Here is an 18948-nt window from a genome sequence, read left to right as displayed (position 1 = left end):
GCACTTGGGCAGCACCAACTTGTCTGCTGCCCAGTGGAAGGAGATAGAATTAAAGGGACAAAAAAGCCTTTGTAACAGTTTTTTCAGGGAACAATGAGATTTGCTCTCCATTTTGAGGCAGCTGATTAGAAGCAGGGAGCGGACCAGTTAGAAATAGATCCCAGTCTTGTCTCCTCAGGAAAAGCTCTTGGGAAGATTTTGTTTCCCATGTTGGGATTGGAAACAAGAAAGAGAGAAAAGTAGGGGATATCTCCAGTCCTCTCAGGAAAGATATTTGGGGGATTATTATTTCCCATTCTAGGGCAGGAGGCAGGGAATAGTGAAAAAACGGGGCCTTAGTATAATCTTTTGAAAAAAGACTATTGCAGCTCATCTGTTCTCCATTTTGAGAAAAGACATGAGGAACAAGATGGGGGAAGATCTTGCTTCGGTATTTCCTGGGAGAAAAAAACGACCATTTGGGGGAGCATTTGCTCCTTACTTTAGGGTAGGTGATAGTTATGATAATAAGTTTTCATAAAAATCCTTAGAGGGTATTTTTTCCCTGTTTGGGGCAGGAAGAAAGAAAGAAGGGGGAAAGGAGATTCTGTAGTTGGGTTTCCTCATAAAAACACTTGGGGTACATTTGTTTCTCCGACAGAAAGCAAGAAGAGGGGCTCCCAATCCTGTTTCTTGAGGAAAGGTTGTTGGGGGTGGGAGAGAATATTTAGGGTAGGAAATTGGAGGCAGGAAGGAGAGGGGGAAGTTCCGCTCTAGACTTCTAAGGAAAAATATTGTGAGGTATGGAATTTATTTCCCATTTTGGAGTAGGAGGAAGGGGAAGGGGGAGGGAGGCCCTAGTCTAAGCTCCTCAAAGATGAGTTTTTGGATCCTCAACCCCCTCAACTAAGGTTGGAGTAGTTTTTGGAGGGGCAGGCGGGGTGCTACGTTTTGACTAGAAAAAAAATTTCTCTTTCTGAACATGTTATTGGATATGTGAACTTCTTGGCTTAGGCGCAGTCTTGTTATAGGCTGAGCCCCATCTAATTCTGTTTAAGCAGTGAGAGAGGCTCAAGTCTGGGCCTATATCTAGGCTTGCTTGTACTCCAGAATTCACGCTTGTAATTTGGGCCTTAACGAGGAAGGAGTGAGTTGATTGGAGGGAAAGAAGCAGGCCCTAACCAGATAAAATGGATAGTTATGACCAGGAAGGATATCTCATTTCTCTCCTTTTTCTATCCAATGAAAGAACCCATGGAACCAATGGCATACATCTGTTTCTTCTTTGCTTTTTACTAGGTAAGCTCTGACTTTTCCAGAACATGAGCTGGACACAGCTCTTCTTCTCTGGGTGATTTGGGGGAGGGCCTACAGGGTCCTCCCATCCCTTTCCAGCAACCCTTTAGCTGAGTAGATTGCACTTAGAGCTGAAAGTGGTTTTCTGGCTCAAGAAGTGTGCTGATCCCTTACCCTAATCTTCACATCATCATGTAGGAAGGTGATGGGAAAGGCTTCCTTATATGCTCCCTCTTCTCAGGAGGAGATATGTTCACCTCATCCTGGCCTCTGGGCTCATCTCGCCTTTGGGGAGATCTGAAGTTCACAGAAAGCAGCAATCAAAATGGACAAATCCTCAGCCTTCTGAAGGGGACTGGTGGGCTCTATAATGAGGAGGCCAGGAGAATATCCGACAATCTGCCTTTGTCTTTCTCCATGAGTATTTCTGATCGCATTCTGATGGGAGGTAAGAGTACAGAAAATCCCCCAGCTCCGTGTGTGTGTGTGGGCACATGTGCACTCACGAGAGAGAGAGAGAGAGAGAGAGAGAGAGAGAGAGAGAGAGAGAGCGAGAGAAACTTAAGCTCCTTTCATTGTGGGGAGCCATGAGGAATGGGGATAATACTGCTGGTTCTTTCCTTTCCTATTAGATCTACCCACAGGCCTTGAGCCCAGGGGCTGGTAAGGGAAAAGAAGAAGCCCTCTGTTCTCCTGCCAGTTCTGCAAAACCCAGGTGTCCAGCTCTAAGCAACGAAGATCCCTGAACCTAACACCTTCCATCTCAGTGTCTTTGCCAGGAGCCTGAAGGCAGAAGCAGCAGATGAGAGGGAGCCTGAGGCAGGCCCAGGAAGCCTTCTGAGCAGCACTCCTAGCAATAGGCTAACTGGCCTCTTGGTGGCAGTGTTGCCATTCAGTATCCTCGGACGTCTCTCCCTGAGCTATAATGAGATCCCCAGTGGCCAGACAGAGTCATGCTTCTGCCCCCTCCCCAACCACCCTCCCCTCCCCTGTGGCCTCCAAGCTACGCGGAGAGAAATTGGGGGGGGCAGGGGCGGGGGGAATTGAGGAGGGTGCAGCTTAGAATAGTTCTGCTAGCCCCCCCCCCCCAGCAAGAAGTGCTGGGGATTCAGGGGTGTTGTGGCTGCTGCCTTGTAATCACTGGGTATTTGGTTCAGGAGAAGCAGTCTGCAGCATCTGCCGGACAGCTGGACTGAGCCAACAGAGGGGCTCTAGCTGAGGTGGACAGCATAACCAGGGTGGCTCCCCTGGTTATGCTCCCCCTTCCCCCAGGCCATTCAAAGGCTCACCGTGGGAATGCCCAGGAACGTGACTTCTGAGTCAAGAGATCAGAGAAGGCCCAATAGAGGCAAGGGACTGGACCTGGCTGTGGGCTGAAGAGGGCTGGGTGGAGATAATGTTGCCAGGTTTCCTGGGCGGCCATTTTGTGGTGCTTTGCAGCTGTTGTCTCTCAGGGCCTCGAGACTGAGGTAACCTAATGATATTAAGCCGTGACACTTTTTATTTGGTCTTACTTGAGTTTATGAAAATCCCAGCAGATTAGTTGATAGCCTTTTTTTTCTTTCTTTCTCTTTAAGAAACTGTGGTTTTGTGGGTGCTCAGCACTCCTGGAGTGTCAACTACATCCCCTAATGCAGAATAGTAGTTGCCTATCACTTAGTCTGAGCAAGTTACCTGAGATACTTTAGCAGTTAAATAACTTCCCCACAGTCACTTAGATGTAAGGGTAAGGGCCCTGATTTAGCTGGGTCAATTGTTAGACATCATGAGCAGAATTCCCTATTCCTTACTCCAAGATCTTCCTTCTCATAGCCACATCATTCTTGCATCTCTACAGGTCATTTCTGAACACAATATTATCGTAATTTTACAAAAAAAAAAAAAGCCCAAAAAACAAAAAACTATCAACAGAGTTGTGAGAGATGTAAATTAACTTGTCCAAGGACATGTGGCTAGTAAGTTCCAGAGCCCTGATTGAGACCCAAGTTTTCCTGGTCAAAATCCAGTTGCCCCAAGTGGTGCTTCCTGCCCTTTTACATGGGGATGTTAGAGATTTCAATGGCAAAGGTGTCATGTTTCTCGAGATGTCTCCCTATCTAAATATAACTTTCCATCTGAACCTTCTTCATTTGAGGCCTCAGTTTGTCTGCCAGTCCCTAAACTGTGCCTGAGTCAGTCTATGACTGAGCTTCTATATCATTCCAATTTTGCCAATGCAGGGTGGAGTTGTCAAATTGAGGCACTAAATGAATGAATGAATTAAAAAAAAACATTTTTAAATACTTCTAGTTGTCAAGCATGGTGCTAGGCTTCAGGGAGCAAAACAGAACAAGACAGCCCCTATTCTTAAGGAACCCATGCTCTAAGTTGGGAAGACAGCATATAAAATATAGGGTACATGGAAAGACCTGAAAGACTTAAAGGTTCTGGGGAGGGGCAGTTGGCCCAATCTAGGCAGGGGTCCTTAGCTAAAGTCAGCAGTTCAGATGACAGCAGGGGTTTGTAGGGAAGAGAGACAAGGGGAATAATTGGTAAGTCTTATGGTTTTCCACCTCGGTAAATCAACTTGGTGACTCCCATCCCTTCCAAACCATGTGAGCAGTGAGATAGGCCCAGATGTGTTCCGAATAGCTCTGGTCATGGCAAGGGCTGATTGCAAAGGCCAATAAGTAGCTTCTAGATATAGGGGGAAAGAACCCAGCTGGGATTTCTGGGATTTTGTTGATCAGCCTAGGTATGGGCAGAAGAAACCCAACAGATTGCTTTTGTGCCTTATACTGACAAGTCATTGTGATTACTGTGTAAGCCACAGTGGAACCACTGCTCTTAGAGTTTCAGTTGGGACCCCCTGATGCCCTATTGAGACTGGGACCAAACAGCAACACGAATGAATGAACCCTTCTCTCTTCTCCCTAGAGTGTGGAGATGAAGCAAGACTCATTTGGAGTAACAAGCTGCAACGGAACTTAACCTACACATCCAACATCCTGGTTCCTGCTTCTTACCTGGACATTGTTAACAGTCCTCTCTCAACTGTCTTTAGTAATATCAGGACAAGAAAACTGGTAAAGTTTCTATTCTACAAATACTTTTTATATCCAATATGTGAAAAACATTGCTAGACAATGGGGCTATCACACACACACACACACACACACACAAACCCATACACACAGAGCAACAACCCATGGTCTCAGGAACTCCCATTGTACTAAAACCTTAGCTATTTCCTGGGTTCTAGAAACCATAGAGTCCCCAGATACAATAATGCCATATCTGTTTCTAACATCTGGGATTGGACACCTGTAGAATTAAGTGGGGTCTTTTCTTCCAATGGCACTGGATGGGAAATCTAGGTGGGAAATCTTATCAGTGCATCATTGGCCCTGGAACACAGACTAGATATCCCTCTGACAGCTCAGTGAGAACAAGGCCTTGGCACCAAGCCCAAGGCACCAGTCTGTAGTTCATAGGTTCGTTGATTTAGAACTCAAAGGGACCTTAGAGTTCATTCTACAAAAGGATGGTTGGGTATAGGGTTCCTGTGGTATAGAAGTCAACCTCATTTCTGAAATGATACCATTTTGGCTCAGTGACCCATTCTAAAAGGCCCTGGCATTAAAATACTTGGCAATTTAGAAAGTGGAGGAAGAATTGGAGGAAATTAAGGAAGAGGGTACCTTAGGAAAAAATGTCCCCATGATGACTCCAATATGTCTCCTCCCTCAGGGTCTTTACAAGACAAAAGCAACCTGAGAAATCCTGGGTTATTGAGAAATTCTTCCCTATGTCACACATCATGTAAGTCTGTTGTGTTCTTTGACCCACAGCCCTTGGAATGCTCTACCAAATGGATGTTACCAGCAAGTATATGTAGCGATGAAGCGTGTGTGTGTGTGTGTGTGTGTGTGTGTGTGTGTGTATGTGTGTGTTACTTGGGGGTTGGCCCCTTGTAAAGATTTCTAAATATAATCAATTTGTACTGATAGAAAATTGGTGTTTTTGCCTGAATCTTGCTCCATATTTGCTCTATGGAATCTGCCCATTTTTTCACTCATTACATACCATTGTGCCTTTCATTCCCTTAAGAAAGAATGTATTCACAGCTTAGGATGTGTTGGGACCCTCTGTGGGGTTACTAAGGAAATAGAAAGGTGAGCCAGAGCTGAGGCCCACCTTTGTGGACTAATTAATACATACGAACAGCTTGGTCAGATTACTTGGCAACCAGTTCTGGCTGACCTGCTTCAGAAAGTAGTTGGGAAAAACAGTAGAATGAGGCTGAAGAAGGCCAAAAAAGAATGGAAAAAGTTGCTAGGGAAAGAGGTGGTACAGCGCAGGGCCTGGAGGCAGGGAGATCTGAATTCAAATTTGACACTAGCTTTCTCACCTTGGGCAACACACAACTTCTGTCCACTTTGGTTTCTCCATCTGTAAAATGGGCATAATGATAGCCCCTACATCCCAGGGTTGTTGTGAAAATTCGATGCGGTAAATAATTGTAAAGCTCTTAGCATAGTGCCTGACATATAATAAGTACTATATAAACTTTAGCTATTACTGTTATTGCTATTCCTCAAACAAAGTAAAAGGGAACAATGGAGCAAAGAGCAAGAAATCCCTCTGGAGACAGGGCCTCCTTGGTAAGGCTCCCACTCAATTGTGAGCCTTACCACTGGTGGCCTCCAGGGCACACTCCTTTTTCATGTAGGTCAACCATGGACCTTTCCCTTTCTTCTTCCTTCTCATATTCGCTTGGTTGCCAGATCTTATCCTTTCTAACTACACAATAGTTCAGGGATATTTCCTTTTCTCCAGGTATCAGTGGCAGTATCTAGGAACATTTGTATACAGCTGCCACCTTAACTCAGACACTGGACTGGAGGCTGGAGCCTCCTAATTGATCTCATTGCTTCTCCATGTCATCCTTCCCACAGACACTCAAATCTGTCCAAGATATACAACATTTTGCTCAGAAATCTTCAGGGCCTCTTTCTAGCCCCTAGGCCGAAACATAAACTTCTTAGTCCGACTTTTGAGGCCTTCCACGATCTGGCTTCGATTGATTTTTCAAGTCTTAATTCACAGACTGTTCTCTCATGTAGTCTATATTCTACTGAATTATTACTACTACTATATTCTGCTAGATTATTAACTGTGCATGTATGCACACACATGTAGTATAGCCCTCACAAAAGGGCCTAAGACTCAAGCCATCAACGATTCCCTTACATGTAGATCTGGACAATGGGAGAAATGATCATCAGTCAGCCAATAAACATCTGTTAATCTGTGTCCCAGATTGCGCTAAGCAAAAATAAGGCAAAAATAGGGTCCTCTCCCTCAAAGAGTAAAAATTCCACTGAAGAAGACCACATGCAAACAATGGTGTATATAGCTGATATATTTGGGATAAAGAGGAAGGTTATGTTGGAGCACCAGCCCTAACCATGGGGGCTGGGGGTGGATGGGAAAGGCTGCTTTCCCACATGCTCTTGTTGTAGGAAGAAGGGCAGGTGGGAATCACTAAAACATGGTCTCTTGCTCATTCATTAAATTTCTTTGGACCCTAGCTCTCTCTGGTAACCAAAGGATACCTGAAGAATAAATCCAGTGGTAAGAATATCCCTATGGCAAATGAAGGCTCAGTGTATCCAGATGAAGGGTAAGTGGAATGAAACCCTTGTTTCTGGCCTCTGTACTCACAACTTCCAGGGATGAACTTTGACTTGCTGACCCTGAGGCCGCAAAGCTGTGTTGATCAAGAACCTTGATCTTGGCCTTCAGGAGCTGACACATGATTTTTTGAGAATGGTATGCCTGCTTTCCTGGGAAGTGAGTAGAATTACATAGAATTACAATAGCAGCAAAAGTTCGTAAAGTACAACTCTACTCTCGGGGAGTTTACCATGAGTGGAAGATAGCCCTGGTGGTTGCACATAAGGAAGGCGATGAATACATTAGTACAATTCTTTTTGGGTATAGTGACCTTTAAGATAAAGTCCTTTTCTCTAGGAATTAGATTCTCCAGGTGTCCTAAGCTAATTCCCACCATCATGAATTGAGAGAGTAGCTCACCATCTATGAGAGAGGTGGTTGTTCAGAATGTTTCATCTAGTGTTCTTTGAAAACACTCCATCTCCATAATTCTCTTTTCAAATACCTGAACAGTTATTTTTTGATTTGATGTTTTTCCAACTATTATTTCTGTTTTGATCCTTGAAGGCAATGAGGTACTCTGGGTAGGCCCCTGCTGCCCACCTGGATTTTGACATGCTTTGAGCTTACTACCATTGCCACTGAGGTTGATGGGACCCAGGTATAGGAGGTTGGAGGCTGAATCTCCAAGTTTGTCTTGCCGTGATCCTAAATTAAATACCAAGGAGTGTTTTCAATTCAGCAAACATTTCATGAGCATCTACTTTGTATAGCACAAAGTACAGATACCAGGAGATATAGTACCCGTCTTTAAAGAGCTTTCAGTTTGATAGGGGGACATGACCTAACCTCTTCCAACCTTGCTAGTCTTCTTTCTTGTACCTTATTCCTTGCATGACTCTTCAATGTAGTGCCACTGATCTCCTGGCTGTTCTATGAACAAGACACTCCCTTCTGCCCTAGATATTTTATTTGGCTGTCCCTCATGCTTGGGATAATCTTTCTGGATTCTTTTAAGGCCCAGCTAAAATCGCATCTCCTACTGGAAGTCTTCCCAACCCCTCTTAATTCCAGTGCCTTTCCACTGTTCATTATTTGTCATTTATCTTGTGCACTGTATATACTTGTTTGCTTGTCTTCTCCCCCCATTAGATTGTAAGCTCCTTGAGGACTGGGACTGGATTTTTTGTTTTTGGGGGTGTTTTGCCTTTTTTTTTTAGCATCCCCAGCCCTTAGCTCAATGTCTGGCACGTAGTAGGTACTTAGTAAATTTGATTGATTGATGACCCATTCAGAAAGATAAGTTTCAAAAAAGATAATGATATAAAAACAGATAAGCTATAAAATAATATTTTGGTGATAGTATGGCTGGATAGAGAAAGCTTTGGATTTGGAGTCAAGAAGACGTGGGTTAAAAAATTGTCTCTGATAATTGCTTGCTTTGTGACCATGGGAAAGTGACCACCTCTCTGAACTTAAAATGTGGATAAAAAGTTAAATAATACCTGCCTCGATGAGTTGTCGTGAGGCTGCAAAACAGTTTGAAAAGTGTCAAGTAGCCCAATGAACATTTATTAAATGCTTACTGTGTACCAGCATACAAGGCACTGTGCTAAGCAGTTTTAGTTATTATTGTAAGCTCAGGCCTGAAGTATAAGAAAAGTCTGGTGTGAAGTCTAGGAAAAATTGGAGGCTGTTACTAGCTGGAAGGACTGGATTCAACAGGCAGGGAATCAGGTGGGTGGGAAAGGCAATAACAACATGAGCAAAGGAGAAAAATGCCCAAGTGATAAAACTCGAGGCCTTCGGTGTCTGCACCAGAGTACACGTAGGAAAGACTGTGACCGCGACTGCCATGTAGGGCCTCATGCATTGACCACCTCAGCATGATTGAGGCCTGGTGGGCTGGGAGCTGGGAGCACATTTGAACCCCAAAAGGTGAGTATTGCTGAATTTGGGCCTAGCACTCTATTCACTGTGCTGTCTCATGTATAGGGATACACAATAGACATATACATAAAATAGATCTGGAGAGACAAAGGTTATCATTTTATATATATATATACACACACACATATACATATATGCATGGGGAAAATGGATTGGCATTATACACACATATATACATGAAAATAGAGATGGAGAAGATAGAGTATGCACACATATTTACTTAAAATTGGTAACGGGGAAGATGGACTGGTATTGTATATATCCCTGCATAATTGACATGTATATTCATAGATCTTCTCACGTGGAGAAGATAAACAGCATTGTGTGTATATGTGTATGTATATGTGTACATATACACAAACACGGGGAAGATAGTACCATTATCTACCGATCTCAACATATATGCACACATACATGTGGTGATAGACTGTCATTATATATGCACATAAACATGCATATATGGGGAAGATAGACTGATATTGTGTATATACACACAGAGATGTACCTAAAATAGATACGGGAGAGATAGAGGGGCATTGTATGCACACACATACATACACACATATGAGGGAAAAGAGGGGCATTGTGGTTATATGCAGACACACACATGTGAAGCGGATATAAAGTCACATTATATACACATGCACACAAATATATATGGGGGAGATGGACTGTCATTCTGTGAATATGTATTATATGTGTATATACAGACACATACACATAGACATGTATATATTTAGAAACAGATATTGGAAGCATAGAGTAGTATTATATATGTATATGTAAATAAGTGTAAGGGAGATGGACTCTAGTATATATACATATATAGAAATAAGTATATATATATATATATATATATATATATATATATACACACACACACACACACACACACATATAAGGAAGATGGCATTGTGTGTGTATATATTTACACACATATATGAAGAAAATACACTATCATTGTATCCATATATAGGAAAGATATAGAGACATCACATACACATATATAAGAGGGAGATCAAGTAGCATTGTATATACACATACATATATATCCACATGTGGTTTTATACACATCGGGGGTTGGACTGCCATTTGTAGATATATACATACACACATGGGAGATAGAATAGCATTGTGTACATATACACATATGCATAATACAAATATAAGGAAGGTAGAGTGACATCATATATATGTTTACAAATATATGGGCAAAGTCAGGGTATATACACACATACATATTTATGGTGAAGATAGAGTGGTATTATGTAAATAAATGTCTATACATATGTATATGCACACATATATATTTGGGAGAGAGTGTCACTGTACATGAACATATGCACACTGATTCTACATAGACATATGCATAATACATATATAAGGAGGAAATGCACTGGCATGAACATACACATATATAGATGGATAGATACATACATACATACATATCTGGGTGGAAATGGTATGTAAATATGGGTATCATATGCAATATATATAAATGGTACATAGACATATATACTGACACCCACACATATATGTGGGAAATTGGGTGGTAGTTGTGTGTGTGTCAGTATATGTGTGTGTGTGTGTGTGAGAGAGAGAGAGAGAGAAACAGAGAGACAGAGACAGATGGACAGACAGACAGTGGAAATATCTAGCTATAGACACATGCCTAATATGCATATAACGCACAATATCCATAAAGATAAGATATATTTACATGATGGCGTGGTACTACACAGTCCCCAAATACATGTTTCTAGGAGGAGCTAGAGTGGGATTGTTCATGAAGACACTTAGGTGAAGCCTCTCCTGCAGACTTGGTGGCAAGAGAGGTGGAATTATGAGAAGAGCTGGAATTGGGGAGGCTGGGGAAAGTGGTACCTAAGTGATGGGGGCTTCTCCATATGCCAGAACGTTCCCTGTGCCCAGCTCAGAGCAGCTCCTCTCTAATTCCTGTTCTTCTGTCTCAAATTCCTCTTTCCGAAGTGGGAGAAGTTAACGAGGAGACTAGTCTCTGGGACCTGATTTTGACTAAAGCCGAAGTGGTTGTCGGTGTGGAGATGGCGGGAACCTTTGAGGGAAGGGGCTGCTTCATGGTAGACTGTGATAAAGAAGGAGAAGAAAGTGGGTTTTAAGTTGTCCAGCATACTGGGTTTGGCAGATTTCCCAAGAAAGGAAAGTCGGTTCCCTGGCCTAAAATTCTATAGGGGAAGTCAGGCCTGGCAGGAGCAGGTGCTCTCAAGACTGAAATTTGGAAAACACAATGAGAATCAAGTGTCTGAGGAAGACTGTGGAGAGGGATGCCCAAAGAGACCAGGAGATCCTGCTTGGAGTGTAGGGAATATGGGAGCAGGGTAGTGTGACATAAGGATAGAAAGGTTGGGGGGAGCCCCTTGAATCTGGAGAAACTTGAATGACAGCAAAGAAGTTTGAACAAACTTGTGCCCCAGTGTCTGAAATGGACCAAATTTTTTTTTCATTTGTGGATTTCATCTAACAACATAAAAAACAATTGTGCTTAAACTTTCGGCTGTGTGGATATTGCATTCCAGGCTGATCATCTGTTAGCCCCAAACTCAATATTCATGAGAAATCAAGCAGGAAATAAATTGTGTCAATGGCCACTGCCTTTTGATTGACCACTGCATTGTGTGTGTGTGTGTGTGTGTGTGTGTGTGTGTGTGTGTGTATTACTACTCACAGGGAGACATGTCACTCTAGTTCCTGTTGGTGGAAAAGGGGCCTCTTTTTCCCAGTCACTCCCTCCTTCCTCCCTACCCCAGCCCCATACAAAAGCCTCCCTGTTCTCTCTCCCATTGGTGTTTCTGCAGGACACTGGGACTTACGCCCTTTTGCAAGACTTGCGGAATTTGGGCTTTGAGCCATGATTGTGTGTCAGTGGTGCTGAGAGAGCTCATTCTGTGACTCATGAGCTCTCACTGCTTCCGGGTTCTATCTGGACCGGGCCTGGTGAAGCAGGAGTTTCTGGTGTGCTGAAATCACAGGACCTCCCCTTTGTTACATAGTTACTGTTCTAATTAGAATTAACCCAGGGAGACAACAATGTGCATCTTTATTCTTTCTCGGGGGTGATGGGATCAAATTCCTGTAATCCAAAAACTGGGTTGGGGGAAGCCTGGGAGTTTATCTAGGCCATACCCCATCTCCAGACAGGACTGTTTGAGATTGTTTCAGATTCGCCTACCTGAAGCCAGGCAGCTGCTCCACTGTGCAGCTATTCAGCTGAGGCACCGTTCCGAAGGAGAAGGTTGCGGGTACTTGCTTCAAGATTCTCTGAGAACAGTGAGTTGTGTATTTCAGCTGCCCTTACTTCCCTGAGGCTGGGAATGAAGACTTGCCCTCTCCATCCCAGAGTCAGGATAGTAGGGGGTCCCCTTTTGTGCTTGCCTCTCAGGTGATCTGAAGCATACTTGGATTTTAGGCTTGTGGACCCAATTCTAATGGAGTGTTCCTTCTAATCCTTGGCTATGTATCTTCCGGTCAGGTAGGAATTGTTCATAATATGGTGGCGGAAGGACTAGGGGGATGCAGGTCAGGACATAAGAGTCTAAGCTATATTGTCTTTAGCTTTATGACCCTGTAATCTCTCCCATGGTCAGTTTCTTCATTTGTAGAATGGAGGGAAGGGAGGGAGGGAAGTGAATCAGCTTGCATATAGCACCTACTATGTGCCAGGAGCAGTGTGAAGTGCTTTACAAATATTTCACTGGGTGGAGGTGGAGGAGGAGGGGCATCCACCTAGCTGAGTTCCAATGAAAGAGTCCATGAGGAAGCACCTTTTCCCAACAGCACTGCATCCTGGCTTCCAAAGGGTTTTCTTTATCTCCACTCCTGTTCTGGTGCCCACACTGGGAGGTTTTCTTACAGCTGGTCTCTAAGTCTGCTCCATAGGCTTTATTGTGCTGTTCTCTTCTCATCCCTGAGTTTTGCTTTCCTCGTCACAAAGGCCAGCTCTGCTAAACCTATCATTCCTGGAAGTTGGCCCCGGCTGGGCCTGATCCTGCCTTTGAGGAACCTGGAGCAGCCACGCTGAGGGTGGTAGGATTGTGGCCAGTAGAGAGACCTCTGCTGCCCACACTTCATTGGCCCACCCTGGCATCTGATGCTGCCAGGGGAAGGGGAGAGAAAGAATGAGTGAGAGTGAGAGCAAGCGAGAGTGAGCAAGAGTGAGAGCGAGCAAGAGTGAGAGCGAGAGACAGACAGAGACAGCAGACTGTGACAGAGACAGAGAGAGACAGTGGACAGTGACAGAGAGACTGGAGAGAGAGAGAGAGAGAGAGAGAGAGAGAGAGAGAGAGAGAGAGAGAGAGAGAATGAGCAAACGTCCCTTGTACCTCTGGAAAAATAATTTCAATTTGTGTATTTGTGCGTGTATGTGTGTATATGTGTATGTTCTACAGGTCAGAGACAAGAGGGAATTCTTCCCTGCCTTCACACAGGGAGGCAGGAGCTGTTGCCTGCACAATGTCTTCCAGACAGTGTGGTTCCTGGGGCTCTTGCTCTGTCACCGTCTTCAGAGGATCTCCTAGCCCCTTGGGCAGCCCAGGTGACCTGGGCCCTTAGTTATTTCTGGCTGACACTCAACACACATACATGTGTGTTCGTGTGCTTTGTGCATGGCTGCGGCCTGTATCCACCATTCTATTTGAGGTAGGCCACAGGACCATGTGCTCCAATCCAGCAGGGGCCTGGAACCTGGGGTTTCTTTAATTTTAGCATCCTCTGCCACCTTCCTGTTACCTGTTACTTCTTGACAACTAGGATCACTGCTCAGTCTTGAGAATTCAGGAAGATGGAGAGGAGAAACAAAAGAATGTTTTCCTTTAAGCCCAAGTAGGCTCAGAGATTGCTTATACAACTGTGACCAGTCTGGGTCCCTTATAATGTCACTAACAAGCTTTCTGCTTGCTAACAGCAATAGCTCCTGGCCCTTGAGCCCAGCTCCCTGAAGTCAACCATTTCTGCTTGGGTTGGTTTCCTTGTCCACACTGATGACTATGGAATCGAGAGGGGCGGAGAAACCCCCTTTGAGACTTCTCATCTCACCTCCTAATAGCAGCTGGATGAAAAGAGGCCCAAGGCCCCCTTTTGTGTGCTAGTTCCTATCTCAGTGCTGGTCTATTCCCTTACCTAGCCCCGCAGTGTCCTACGGGATAGGTGGGGTCCAGACAGACCCTGCTGGGATGCAGGGTCCTGCTTTCTCGCCAGGAGGTGCATTTTAGTGTTCCTTTGGCAGGGGGGAGGGTCTTACAACAATGCAAGAATCGTCAAGTTGTCAAGACTGCACTGGTTCCACCAGTAAACCCTTGTTCCCGCCCTCTGGGTAACTGGACCTACTTGGGAAATGCTCACCTTAGAAACCATCGCTTAATCAGAGGCGTGGCCCTCAGGTAAAGAGGCTGTTAAGACCAAGTATATCAGATCCTATACAGTGGCATGCATTGAGTGGTGTCCCCTCATTAGGGCTTCCTTGGTGTCAAGGAGGCTCCCGATTTTCACTCCCCAGGGGGCCCTGATAGCTCCTTAGGAACGATTCTTTAGCCATACTCAGTGTGTGGGGAGCAAGCCATCTCTGTCCCCTAAAGGTGACCAATCAAAACATGTTCAGAGGCAAGTGTGGTGATTCAGGTGGGCAAGCACACTGGAGCATTTGGTCTCAGGTCCCAAGTGTTGGGTCAGAAGTGGTGGGAGAGATTTTCATCTGGGTCCCTCTTACACTGGCTTTGAAGGTGACAGTTCCCAAAGAGATTCCTGGCGTAGTCGGGGCATCATCAGAATCACTGTGTGACCTCTTGGGGGGATACTACTCACTTACATGGAAAAGTTCATATATTTTGCTTAAAGGAACATGAATTTTTAAGTTGCACCAGATAGTAGTAGAAACCACAGTACTTATGACTTTTCCAGGTGTTTTCCCACTCATTCATTAGGTCGTTTTCAACTCCTTCACACCCTAGGGGTAATGATAATGGTATGCCCCTAGATATGCCCATACGGGGTGTTCCAAAAGTCTTAAGCTTTAATAGCTATTGCATATAATATATTATGTAGAATATAGAAAATATATAATAACTATTATTCCATATTAAGATGATTAATGTTTATTATTTTAATATAGAACAAACATTATGCTATATTAAGATAATAAATGTGGTAATTAAACATTAATTAAGATAAATACAACAATATAAGAATTAATAGAATAGAATGAATATATATATATATATATATATATATATATATTACATACAACTATTAAAGCTTCAGACTTCAGTAAGACTTTTGGAATACCTTGCATGTTATGACTGCCAATGGCTCTGTGGATTTCAGAGACTGGAGCCCTGCTCAAATCCGCACCCACCATGAACTTTGCATTTTGTCTTTAGCAAATTCCTGCCTTGGTTGGTGTGATTCTAAAAACCTCTATATAAGGTCTCTACCCGCCCCCCCCCTACCCGCTCCTCTATTCTCATCTGATGCCTTCTTCTTTGACCCTATGCAGAGGGCTCCTTGAGGCTCTCTAGGACTCATCTATGTACCAAGCAAGCCCTTTCCTCCCTGGGGAGGGTCAGAGTTAAGGTGTCAGTGGGGCTTGTTCAGTAGGCTTCTGAAGAGACAGCATCTTTAGGCCAAGGGGGTCATAGAGCAACAGTAGAAGTTCTGGGCCCTCTAGTTCAGGAAGTCAACATATCTACTTGCAATGATGGATTCCCTTCCAAGCATTCCTTTCAGCAATGAAAGGCCCAACAGGGAGACGCTTCCCAGGTATCACTGCAGAAGATTCAAGGTGTCGAATCAGCGTTTGTATCAGCGGAGAATGCTGGGATGGGTAGATATTGCCATCTAGGATTATAAACAAGAGTGCCCATGCTAGTCGCACATGTTCAATAAGGGGAGGGAGGCGGACAAAAGGATGTGAATGGATCAGAGTCTGCCTAACATCTAATCCCTTCCCTGACAGAAGTGTTGTTCAGAGGAGGAGTGAAATCCCCATGGATGATTCCATGCCCTGTATCAGCGCAGTACTGATTGACTTCCTGGCCTGAGAGAGTTACTCACTCTTCATGCCTGGGGACTTCTGGCCTAGTGATGAGCTGGGCTCCTGGAAGCATTCTAATCACCCTTTCAGTTCCCATATCCCTCCTGGCAGGGGCCATCGCTTGCATGTTCTGGGTATGATCTCAGTAATGGGTAGCTCTCCACAACAATGAAAGCGAGCTGAAGTCTAAGTCCAGAAACCAATAGCTTTTATGACAACTGGCACCTCTCTGTTGATGAGCACATACTGACTGAGGAAGTGTGTGCTGTTGGTAAATCGTAGCTGGGCTGCAGAAGTTGGTAAATTGTAGCTGGGCTGAAGAAGCGAGCCCCTTTCCCCACTGCCACCTGGCTTGGTGCAACTAGACTTGGCCTGCACCCACGCAGAACTACTTGTGTTCCAAGAAAACAGTTGCCCAATCTTGTCTTTATGTCATTTCCTCAGTTCCCGTGATAGAGGATTGGCTGTTGAGGGTGCCCTAGAGGACATGAGTGGGATGGAGATCACTGCCATGAAAAAGCAGGTGAGATCCTTGAGGAAATCAAGCTACTATAGCCTCAGGTTGGACCTACTGCTTCGTATTGGACTCATGACCTCAGGAAGGGGAGTCTGGAGCCCCTCATGAGACACGCAGAACACTGAAAGTTCAGGGATCTCAGGGGTCACTAAGACCAGAGCTGCTTAAATTTTTTCCACTCAAGACTCCTTTTCTCCTGTGAAATGTTTATGCTACCCAGGGTATACATGTATATGAAATAGATACACAAATCTAACATTTACTAATATAAATCATGATTTCACAACCCCCCACATTCAGGTAGAAGACACCACATGGGGTCTCATAGCACAGTTTAAGAAGCTGGGACCTAAGCTATCCTTCCATACAATAAAATTCTCTCTCAACCATTCTAAGTACCCTCCACTTAAAGATTTCCAGAGATGGAAAACTTACCATCTCAAGAAACAGCCTGGTCTATTGTTGCACAGTTCTCATTTTTAGGAAGTTCTTCCTTATATTTCCCTGAAATCTGCTTCCAATAGCTCCCTGAGAGAAGATGACATCATTCAACATAACAAAAACAAGGCAAGGCCTATCTTTTTTGCCTGGGACGTGATGTGCTATAGTGAGAAGAGTACTAGGTTTGGAGTCAGAGGCCCTGAGGTCACAACTTAGCCGTACTGCCTATCACTAATCTGATGACCTGGGCAAATGAATCCAGTTTCCCTATTTATAAAGTGAGGGGCTTGAACAAGATCAGTGATATTCAACTCACATGGGGGGGCATTAATCCCTTCCACAAGGATCCCCATGGGCCACACGACTTCATTTGAAAACTTAATGTTCTCCCTGTTCTATTGTTTTTGGATTGATTTTGTTAAATATTTCCCAATGACATTTGAATCTCCTTTAGCTGCTCTGAGTTCCAAAATTCCTGTCGCTAGGTATTTAGGGAGCGGAAGAGTGAGGGTGGGAGTGGGGCAAAAGCAGACCTCACAGATGATCCACCTGACTGGTTTAGGGAAGTTGGCTCAGTTTCCTTAAGTTTCTGGTAGCCTGTGGTATGCCGGGCGGGGGGGGGGAGGGGGTGGAACTCTAGTGCTAGGTCTTGAAGAAGTTGGAGTTTCCCGGAAGTTCTTGGGAAGAATCCCTCTCCTCCCTCTCCAGAGGGGATCCACTTTCTGTTGGTATTTGCTCCCGTACACTTTTCCTTTTGTGTGCCCAAGTGTCTCCTTTCAGCTTCCCCTGTGTCACGGTGATTTGAATATTAATTTTCCGGCCTTTGGCCACAGAAGCCCCATTGGGATCTCCCCCAGGCCTTCTCCCTCCCCCTTGGCAGCTCCCAGCTTCAGGCCTGACTGACCCCTCTGTGATGTCTGTCTGTCTGTCTGTGTCTCTGTGTCTCTCTCACTCACTCTCTCTCTCTCTCTTTGCAGCTTCATAAGATCTCTGGGAGACTGCAGGCCCTGGAGGCAAAGTGTACCGGTTGGCGGCAGAAGGAGTTCATTCTCTATTCTGCCCTGCTCTCAGCCTGTGTTATTAACACATGGCTCTGGATGAGAAGATAAAGCAGTTGGCCCCTCAGAATGCCTAGAGGGCATGAATGGTGGAAGACTATTGGGGAAACGTTCTTGTAAACTGTATTAGCAAACATAGATTGATCCTTTGACCTCTAGAAGTTCCATGGAAAAAGCTACCTTTAAAATAATTTCAAGACACAAATTGTACTGGTCTTATTGTGGGCAGTGATGGTGTTCAAGGGGGTCGGAAGGGAGATGATACCTTGTCCTGTTTGGGGCAGGAGTAGGGAAAGACCACCACAAGAGACCTAAGCAAACATTGCCTCTCAGAGCATTGCGGCAACAGCCCCTCTGACTGCTCTTCTGAATCATTGTTCAGGGATATGAATGTTTGGGACAAAAAGACCTACCCAAAGTGACTACTATAGAGCTCACTCCTAGAAAGCAGAATTATTTATTAGAATCTCGAGAGGCGGACCCCATCCTGGTCTGGGAGCCAAATTCACAGCAGGAGAGGGCCACTGCCTTGAAAATGTTCACAATATCTATACATTTCAGACAAAGAACCCCCCAAATCCCACCCTCTCTAGGTTGTGATTGGTCACATAAACCTTTATTCCCTAGTCAGTCAGTGGAATGCAGTAGACAAGGTGATGTACGGCTTCGGCCACATAAGCCCCTCTTTGGACGATGGCATGCAGTCCAGGCCTTACCTAAAATCACGTGACTGGGGCCTATGGGCCTGAGCTACTTTAGTGAACAGTCTCTGATGAATATGTGCTTAATCTGTAAGTTCTTCACCTTTCCACACAATCCCCCCTGTTACTCATATATATTTCCTCCTGATGAACTAACATTGTAGTTAAATTCAATTAACATCTCTACACATTGCTTGTTGATCTCCTCATCTGGATCGTCCCCTGCTACCGCCTCCCATCCCTCCTTCTGTAAAATCATCATTTTAATGGCATCCTCTGTCTGTC

The 18948-nt window shown here is 44.5% G+C and overlaps 1 protein-coding gene across 1 annotated transcript; it reads left to right on the top strand.

Annotated features, from left to right (window-relative positions):
* Positions 1 to 1524: 1524 nt before the first annotated feature.
* On the top strand, positions 1525 to 18161 carry FATE1 (fetal and adult testis expressed 1). Its single transcript, XM_031945068.1, has 8 exons — positions 1525 to 1723; positions 4192 to 4340; positions 6849 to 6940; positions 7522 to 7594; positions 12082 to 12189; positions 14065 to 14297; positions 16391 to 16469; positions 17882 to 18161. The coding sequence occupies exons 1-8, from the start codon at positions 1525 to 1527 to the stop codon at positions 18011 to 18013; spliced, it is 1065 nt and encodes a 354-aa protein (XP_031800928.1). The 3' UTR covers positions 18014 to 18161.
* Positions 18162 to 18948: the final 787 nt, after the last annotated feature.

This window comes from Sarcophilus harrisii, chromosome X (assembly GCF_902635505.1).
Source record: "Sarcophilus harrisii chromosome X, mSarHar1.11, whole genome shotgun sequence".
NCBI lineage: Eukaryota > Metazoa > Chordata > Mammalia > Dasyuromorphia > Dasyuridae > Sarcophilus > Sarcophilus harrisii.
Note: the sequence above shows the minus strand (reverse complement) of the source record. Positions and strands in the feature narration are given on the sequence as shown.